Raw genomic sequence first — 8,959 nt, 5'->3', positions numbered from 1 at the left:
TATGATCAATAATATCAAAGGCTGCACTGAAATCTAACTATACAGCTCCAACTACCATCTTATTATCCATGTATTTTAGGCAGTCAGCCCTCTGAGTTAGTGCAGTACAAGTTGAGTCCCTTCCCTATATGTACACTGAAAATCAGTAGTTAGCTTGTTCCTTAAAAAAAAAAAAAATGTATTTTTTCAATGATAGATGACTTTGCTCATGATGCGCAACCCCTCAAAATGATACAAAAGTGCACTGGACTTGAAAAAAATGATACAGATGTAACCATGTGCCATTTAATGTATTATCTGACCAGCATGAGTGCTCCCAAATCAAAATTCCATGTGCATTCCACAGGTCACGTTTATAAGTGAGTGTTATTTTTTTTTATCAAGATGAGGAAAAGTTTTGCCGGTTGGGAACCACTGGTTTAGACAAATCACCTTAGTCAAACTATAGATCTAACGAGCATCACTATCTTCACCAACATAGTCCTGTACAGAGCTCAATGTCCCTCAAGACCAGGAGTCTCAAACTCATTTTCTTCAGGGGCCACATTCTGTCTTCGATGAGGTCCAGAGGGCAACACCACAAATGTAATATTACCTTGCTGTGTAATTCTGCAATAACAGTACTCCTGTATCAATCCGTTATGAAATGTTTGACCCTACCTGACTGACAAGATTTCATTTCAGTGACTGAGTGGGCAGGACACAGTGAATACGTATGTGTGATTACCTAATATATGGTGTTGAAAAGCTACCACCTTGAAAAATAAAGTAACCAATGACATTAATATTACGAGAAATCATATTACGCTGTCATTAAATGCCTCGCTATCACAAAATAGCCAATTATCTTGCTACTATGAGAAAGTTATTACAATGCTAGTCAACTTTAAATGAAATAAAAAATATCATTTTTATGGCCCGGGAATTATAACGTTGTTCCAAAAATGTGTGTTCTTAGAACATGATACACTGTGGCTACGGCAACTCCTGTCCAACAAGGAGTGGTGGAACATTGTCTTTCTTTCTTTCCTTCTTTCTTGCCACACTTGGTGACTTGTGGTGGGCCGTACTGATATTACACACTGAAACCCGTACATTTGTGGCTGTTCCCCGATGAACCCGCTGATGTACTTTCAGGTTGCCGCTTTCAGTGAATCTCCTATCGCACATTTTACACTGGTAAGGTTTCTCTCCTGTATGAATTCGCATGTGTCTGCTAAGGTCGCTGTGGGACGTGAAGCATTTGTCGCACTGTGTGCAGGAGAACGGCCGCTCACCCGTGTGGATCCGCCGATGTATTGTGAGATCGTAACATCTTCTAAACCTCTTCCCACAATGCTCACAGCTTTTGGGGCGTTCATCCGTGTGTGTTCGTGAGTGTACCAACAAGGCACCTGAAGTACTAAAACTCTTTCCACAAACGGTACATAAGAACGGCTTCTCACCTCTATGCCACCGGAGGTGACCTATCAGTATTTGATGTTGAATAAATCCCTTCCCACATATAGAACAGACAAAAGGTCGCTCCCGGTGTGGGTGCGTACATGTGATTGTAAAGTTCCTGCAGACCTAAAGCCTCTGCCACAATGTGAGCAAACATATGGCCTTTCTCCAGTGTGAACTCGATGGTGTTGTTTTAGAGCCACCTTTGTTTTGTATCTCTTCTCACATTGGTCACAATGGAAGGGCTTCACCTCAGAGTGAACGGTTTCGTGTCGTCTCAGTTCATATGAACATTTGTGACCCTTCCCACACTGGGAGCAGATGTACCTGTTTTTCCTGGTCTTCTTGGCCGAGGAGCTTTCTGTCTCACTGACAGGCAGGACGTTGTTCTCAGCTCCAGCTTCTCCAGAGTCCACGATCCCACTGTCCTCCTTTGGATGGTTCTTCTTGATGTGCTTCTGAAGGGTGAGCCATCTCCTGTTGGAGAACTGGCACTGTGAGCAGGAAAAGCCCTGGGACTGGGGGGGCTTGGCTTTAGCTTGTCCTGCAGGTAGAAAACACAGGAGGGTGAAATAAGGACTGGTGAGTTCAAAGTTCCATTGCAGATTGTTGTCAGTAGCCGATGTGGCGATATAAAGATTTAGATTTTATTCATGCAGAAATCTGTGCAATTATAGAATCTGTGCACTAAATAGACCAAAACTAGTGGAGCTGTGCATTAAGAAATGCTTCAAATAAAAGTGACTAACGACTAGGGCTGTGGCGGTCACAAAATTGTCAGCATACCGAGTTGTCCTTATGTTAGGTCCTGATGTGGCTATGCTATTAGGATATTCCTTCACATTATAAGCGCAGTAATGCGCACATGGTAGTACGCTATAAGCACAAATGTTGCATTAGCAGAAACACACCATTATCAAAAGTGACTGCAAATGAAATTATGCATGTACTGATTTTATTATAAAAATGCATTTTTAAATGGTGAAAATGATCTTCCCCAAATTTGAAACTCACGTGCTGCTTCTGTCTGCCAGTTAGGGTCAGTTAAGTGATAGGCTAATATTCACCCATCAGAATATTCTTGATTTAATCTTGTCTTCACATATAAATAATATATGTGTGAAATTTGTTTTGATTTAGAATGGACCATTATCATGCACCTGTATCGAAAAAGCACATGTCATCTATGCACTTTAATAGCAAATGTAGGACGCTTTTCGCGTGGTTCATTTTCATCCCAGCCAGGTAGGCTATACTCTTGTTGTAAATATATGCAATTGGCTTTATATTAGGAAAGTGGAGAAATAAAAATAGTAGGCCTAACCTATAGAAAGCTGATGGGATCCTCCACCTTTTAGTAGAGGCCATCACTCTATTTTCTTGAGCAATTACATAGCCTATAGAAATGTTGCGCAACATGAGCTCATGGAGTGTTTGATTCGATTTTTGATTCGATTTGCATTGATGTCAGCGTGATTAGAGGGATAATAGAGTGCTGAGTACAAGGCAGATAGCAAGTTTGGTAGGCTACTAATGACCAGCAGCAGCATCAGAGCTTGGAGAAGCCTAATTACCGTGACTAAGCGGTCACGTGGAACCTTCATGACTCATGACAGCCGATGTGGCGGTAATACCGTCACCGCAACAGCCCTACTACTGACCCCACTCTACTACTGGACAAAGTAATCAACTTCACCAACTCAGTTCGCCAGTGTATGGATGTATGCAATGTATTCCGCCCTGAATTTCCTTACCATTGATGGCCACTAATGATGGCTGTTTCTGCTGCCCAGAATTCCCAGAGGATTCCCCAGCCTCTTCCAGTCTTTCAGCGCCCTCATCACTTCCCTCACTGGCATCTTGGTCCTCCCCACTGACTTCTTGCTGTCCCTCCTCGCCACTCTGCTGTTCTTTCGGTCCTTCAGCCTCTTCCTTCTCTCCCTTTCTCCTCACATCGCTCTCGTTCTTCACCGTGCCTTCTTCTATGCCTCTTTTGGTATGTTTAGACTTCAGTGAGGGAGCGAGGAAGGACAACGTGGACAGGATGTTATCAGAGTCATAGAACAAAAAATCTGGAAGAGAAACCACATTTACATCCACAGTTTTTATGCAAGTCATACCATATATAAAATGTAAAATCAGGACAGCTCTTTTTTATAAAGGACATAGATAATTTGTTTGTTTGACATGGGAGTTTTTGGTGCAATGTATTATGGGAGAAATGTCTTTATGCACAAAAATTGATATAGTAACCACCAAATCGAAGTAAACTTGGTCATCGGGAAACCATGCAGTTTATTAAGCAACATATTAAATAAATGAACTTCACAGGCTGATGAAAATGCTCAGTGCTGAGCTTGATGCTCCTTTCCAATAAATATAGGTGGTGACATGGTCGATGTTAAGCTGCCATTAAACAAATATTCCTTGCTCTTAAGCATAATATTCTCATGTAGACTAGCCTACCTGCACCTGCGAGCTGTTGTCTGGCACATTTGTGACAAAACTATTGGTGATGTTGAAAATGCGATGGAAACACATTGAACTTTAGATGTTTAATCGGTACATGAAAACCAAAAGTATAGTGTGTGTGCACTGCATCATCACCCACTGACTTGTATATCCGCATTAACACAGTTTGGTGGAAACACCACATTTTCTTTATGCAGATTTTTGAATATTCACATGAAAATCTGTCACCAATTGGATGGAAACCTAGCCAGAGAGAGAATCCAAATAATTCCACATTCTCTTTCAGGAGAATCCCCTACAGGTATTTCACCCAGAGGTTAACAAGTTCAAATAGATCACCTGAGGGATCCTAACCTTTTTTTAGGTGCCCCAGATTTCTATGATGCTGCAGCAGTGTTTTCAGATGCTCAGGATCAGAGAAAGACTGCTGACACTCTTCCAGGTCAGTAGGGGTCAGGTTGAGAATGGATGCTGTCTGAGAGGGAGAGAAGAATAAGTATGTCTGCAGAACAGAGAAAAGTGCTGTCCAATCCCACATGACCCCTATTCATTCATGGAATAGGGTCCTTTAAAATGAAAATAAATCCTACATTTTAAGCAAGTGTACAAATGAACGTCAACATGTTTTAGATGATCTAATAGGATGGAGATGGAGTCAGTACCTGTGTAAAGCTGGGCACTGGCAGCATCTCCTCCAGTCTGTCAAAGAACTGCCACACCAGTATCTGTAGCGCTGTGTCATACCTAGTGCTGTACTGTACAGGGAACACCTCCTTTAACACAGAGGTAGAAGGAAGAGTCATGTGGTTTTAGCCAAGGCATATGTAGAAATGTAATCATATTCAATATTTGCCATGAAGTCATACTATTAAAGTCATACTTTAATGCAGGGAAACTTAAATCAGTTCTACCCAATTTCAAACAACATGTTAAATGTGCAACCAGAGGGAAAATAATTCTAGATCACCTGTACTCCACACACAGAGACATGTACAAAGCTCTCCCTCACCCTCCGTTTGGTAAATCAGACCACAATTCTATCCTCCTGATTACTGCTTACAATAAATAAAAAAAATATAGCAGGAAGCACCAGTGACTCGGTCTGTAAAAAAGTGGTCAGATGAAGCAGATGCTAAACTGCAGGACTGTTTTGCTATCACAGACTGGAACATGTTCCGGGATTCTTCCGATGGCATTGAGGAGTACACCACATCAGTCACTGGATTTATCAATTAGTGCATCGAGGACGTCGTCCCCACAGTGACTGTACGTACCTACCCCAACCAGAGGCCATGGATTACAGGCAACATTCGCACTGAGCTAAAGGGTAGAGCTGACACTTTCAAGGTGCGGGACTCTAACCCAGAAGCTTATAAGAACTCCTGCTATGCCCTGCGACGAACCATCAAACAGGCAAAGCGTCAATACAGGACAAAGATTGAATCGTACTACACCGGCTCCGACGCTCGCCTTATGTGGCAGGACCTGCAGGCTATTACAGACTACAAAAGGAAGCACAGCCGCGAGCTGCCCAGTGACACGAGCCTACCAGACGAGCTAAATCACTTCTATGCTTGCTTCGAGACAAGCAACCCTGAGGCATGCATGAGAGCATCAGCTGTTCCGGGCGACTGTGTGATCACGCTCTCCGTAGCCGATGTGAGTAAGACCTTTAAACAGGTCAACATTCACAAGGCTGCAGGGCCAGACGGATTACCAGGACGTGTGCTCCGGGCATGTGCTGACCAACTGGCAGGTGCCTTCACTGACATTTTCAACATGTCCCTGATTGTGTCTGTAATACCAACATGTTTCAAGCCGACCACCATAGTCCCTGTGCCCAAGAACACCAGGGCAACCTGCCTAAATGACTACAGACCCGTAGCACTCACGTCCGTAGCCATGAAGTGCTTTGAAAGGCTGGTAATGGCTCAACATCATTATCCCAGAAACCCTAGACCCACTATAATTTGCATACCGCCCAAACAGGTCCACAGATGTTGCAATCTCTATTGCACTCCACACTGCCCTTTCCCACCTGGACAAAAGGAACACCTATGTGAGAATGCTATTCATTGACTACACCTCAGCGTTCAACAACATTAGTACCCTCAAAGCTCATCACTAAGCTAAGGATCCTGGGATAAACACCTCCCTCTGCAATTGGATCCTGGATTTCCTGACGGGCCGCCCCCAGGTGGTGAGGGTAGGTAGCAACACATCTGCCACGCTGATCCCCAACACTGGAGCCCCCCAGGGGTGCGAGCTCAGTCCCCTCCTGTTCACCCACGACTGCATGGCCAGGCACAACTCCAACACCATCATTAAGTTTGCAGACGACACAACAGTGGTAGGCCTGATCACCGACAACGACGAGACACCCTATAGGAAGGAGGTCAGAGACCTGGCCGTGTGGTGCCAGAATAACAACCTATCCCTCAACGTAACCAAGACAAAGGAGATGATTGTGGACTAGAGGAAAAGGAGGACAGAGCACGCCCCCATTCTCATCGACAGGGCTGTAACGGAGCAGGTTGAGAGCTGTAAGTTCCTTGGTGTCCACATCACCAACAAACTAGAATGGTCCAAACACACCAAGATAGTCGTGAAGAGGGCACGACAAAGCCTATTCCCCCTCAGGAAACCAGAAAGACTTGGCATGGGTCTTGAGATCCTCAAAAGGTTCTACAGCTGCAACATCGAGTGCATACTGACTGATTGCATCACTGCCTGGTACGGTAATTGCTCGGCCTCTGACCACAAGGCACTACAGAGGGTAGTGCGTACAGCACAGTACATCACTGGGGCTAAGGTGCCTGCCATCCAGGGGAAGGCCCTAAAAATGTTCAAAGACCCCAGCCACCCCAGTCATAGACTGTTCTCTCTACTACCGCATCGCAAGCGGTACCGGAGTGCCAAGTCTAGGACAAAAAGGCTTCTCAACAGTTTTTACCCCCAAGCCATAAGACTCCAGAACAGGTAATCAAATGGCGACCTGGACTATTTGCATTGTGTGCAACCACCACCCCCCCTCTGTTTATCATGTATGCATAGTCACTTTAACTATACATTCATGTACATACTACCACAATTGGGCCTACCAACCACTGCTCCCGCACATTGGCTAACCGGGCTATCTGCATTGTGTCCCACCACCCACCAACCCCTCTTTTAAGCTACTGCTACTCTCTGTTCATCATATATGCATAGTCCCTTTAACCACATCTACCTCAATCAGCCTAACTAACCGGTGCCAGTATCTAGCCTCGCTACTGTATGTAACCTCGCTACTGTTATTTTTCCCTATTTCTTTACTTATCTATTGTTCACCTAATACCTTTTTTGCACTGTTGGTTAGAGCCTGTAAGTAAGCATTTCACTGTAAGGTCTACACCCGTTGTATTCGGCGCACGTGACAAATAAACTGTAATTTGATTTGAAAGAGGGATTTATGACATAAAGATGTTAGCCATCTCACCTGAAAAAAATGTTCCCTCTTCATTGAGTCTTCTAGCAGAGTTTGGACCAGCTCCACAAAGTTATCCTTTGAGGCCTCCACTTCCTTATCTTCGCTCTGAATATGTACATCACACACAAAACAACCATCTACAATGAGAAATAGGTAATGTAGACTTGCCATTACCAGACTGGTGTGTTTTACACATATTACAGGTTACTTACCCCTTTATGTGTTGTGCATGAATGGATTCTGTCCAGGTGGGGCTGGATAGTTTTGTAGCCAGCTGGGTTAGACTCCACACCACGACACAATTCAAGAACCAGCTGACACAGAAGATGTATGCATTAATAACAGTTGCCTGAACAATTTATATACTGAGGAAACAAACAGAGTCAAATATGTAACTGATCATGAGTAAACAGAAGATGAGTAAATTGTGATGAGAGCGATCTTCTATCAGCATCCCTCGTCTCTGATTCAGAGGGGTTAGGTTAAACGCGATAGACACATCTCGGTTGAATACATTCAGTCGTGCAAATGACTAGGTAACCCCTTCCATCATACTTAAGTGGAAGACTTTTTTTATGTTATTCTCCTGACCCCTACAGCGTACACCATTCCTAACCCTCAACACTTCCACCTGTCTCACCCTCGCTCTCAGTCCCAGGATGAGTTGGACCCTCTGCTTGAGCGTCAGGAGCTCCGGAACCATCTCCGTCACCAGAGTCACAAACTCCTCCAGCTTCCCATACTGCATCACGTTACGCTGCTGTGCCACTTGCCACATGAATGCAGACATCAGACGTAGTGGTGGAACCAGGAGACGCAGGGAGGTTAGAGGGAGATGGGGACCTGTCACCAGAGGAGGAATTTAGACAGCTCATGTTAGTACACTCCACTGTTTTCATGTGGCATTTCAGTCTTTGTAAAACAAATTGGCTATATGTTTGAAAGTACAGTGTGAGTGTCAATTCTCACGGGCAGCGTTTAGACAGGCAGCCCAATTCTGATCTTTTGCCCAACCACATCTTTTCAGATCTTTTGCAGAGCTCATCTGATTGGTCAAAACACCAATTAGTGAAACAAGATCAGAATTGGGCTGCTAGTCCTTGCACATTTTAGCTAACTATTGGTATTTGTCCAGCCGTTAGCTTACCAGAGTGGCAGAGTCAGGCTTGTCGACGTTACAGACAATAAAAACCATTAACATAACAATTCAACAAACCTGAAAATGTTGTAGGGTCCATTTCCCCATTCACTTTCGGAAACTTTCCAATTAGCTAGCAGGTGCGGCAAAGGGTGATTTTAAATGTTAGCTAGCTAATTATTCATTTCCAGCAAAACATCATCGACAGCTGGCCTGGCTAGTAAACAATGTGCCTCCCTAAGTCATGGTTTGACTATTTTCTGAACTACTAGGCTCGGCTTGTCACAACCATTTTAACTAGCAAGTACATTTTTTTATGCAACCAGAAATGTTTTGAAACGAGTCTCTGCAGCTTTTCTTCAACACGCTCAATTTCTTCCGCATTATGTGAGTCACGTGGTATGCAGCAGAGCCAACCATTAGCTCCAGTGACCCCA

At 44.0% G+C, this 8,959-nt stretch overlaps 1 protein-coding gene across 1 annotated transcript; it reads right to left on the bottom strand.

Annotated features, from left to right (window-relative positions):
• Positions 1–263: 263 nt before the first annotated feature.
• On the bottom strand, positions 264–8,913 carry LOC112260018 (zinc finger protein 169). Its single transcript, XM_024434800.2, has 8 exons — positions 8,601–8,913; positions 8,025–8,227; positions 7,597–7,698; positions 7,394–7,489; positions 4,578–4,688; positions 4,270–4,390; positions 3,198–3,515; positions 264–1,987 (listed from the first exon to the last, which is right to left on the bottom strand). Exons 1-8 carry the CDS (start codon positions 8,620–8,622, stop codon positions 1,470–1,472), a joined length of 1,491 nt encoding a protein of 496 aa, XP_024290568.2. The 5' UTR covers positions 8,623–8,913; the 3' UTR covers positions 264–1,469.
• Positions 8,914–8,959: the final 46 nt, after the last annotated feature.

This window comes from Oncorhynchus tshawytscha, linkage group LG10, assembly GCF_018296145.1.
Source record: "Oncorhynchus tshawytscha isolate Ot180627B linkage group LG10, Otsh_v2.0, whole genome shotgun sequence".
In the NCBI taxonomy this organism is placed as follows: Eukaryota; Metazoa; Chordata; class Actinopteri; order Salmoniformes; family Salmonidae; genus Oncorhynchus; species Oncorhynchus tshawytscha.
Note: the sequence above shows the minus strand (reverse complement) of the source record. Positions and strands in the feature narration are given on the sequence as shown.

Excerpts from the sequence above, each read along its gene's own strand:
- LOC112260018 (XM_024434800.2), bottom strand. The coding sequence starts at position 8,622 with ATGGACCCTACAACATTTTCAG. Across the intron at positions 7,699-8,024 it reads TCCTGGGACTGAGAGCGAGG|CTGGTTCTTGAATTGTGTCG; the intron begins GTGAGACAGGTG and ends CTTCTGTGTCAG. Across the intron at positions 3,516-4,269 it reads TCTGGGGCACCTAAAAAAAG|ATTTTTTGTTCTATGACTCT; the intron begins GTTAGGATCCCT and ends TTTCTCTTCCAG.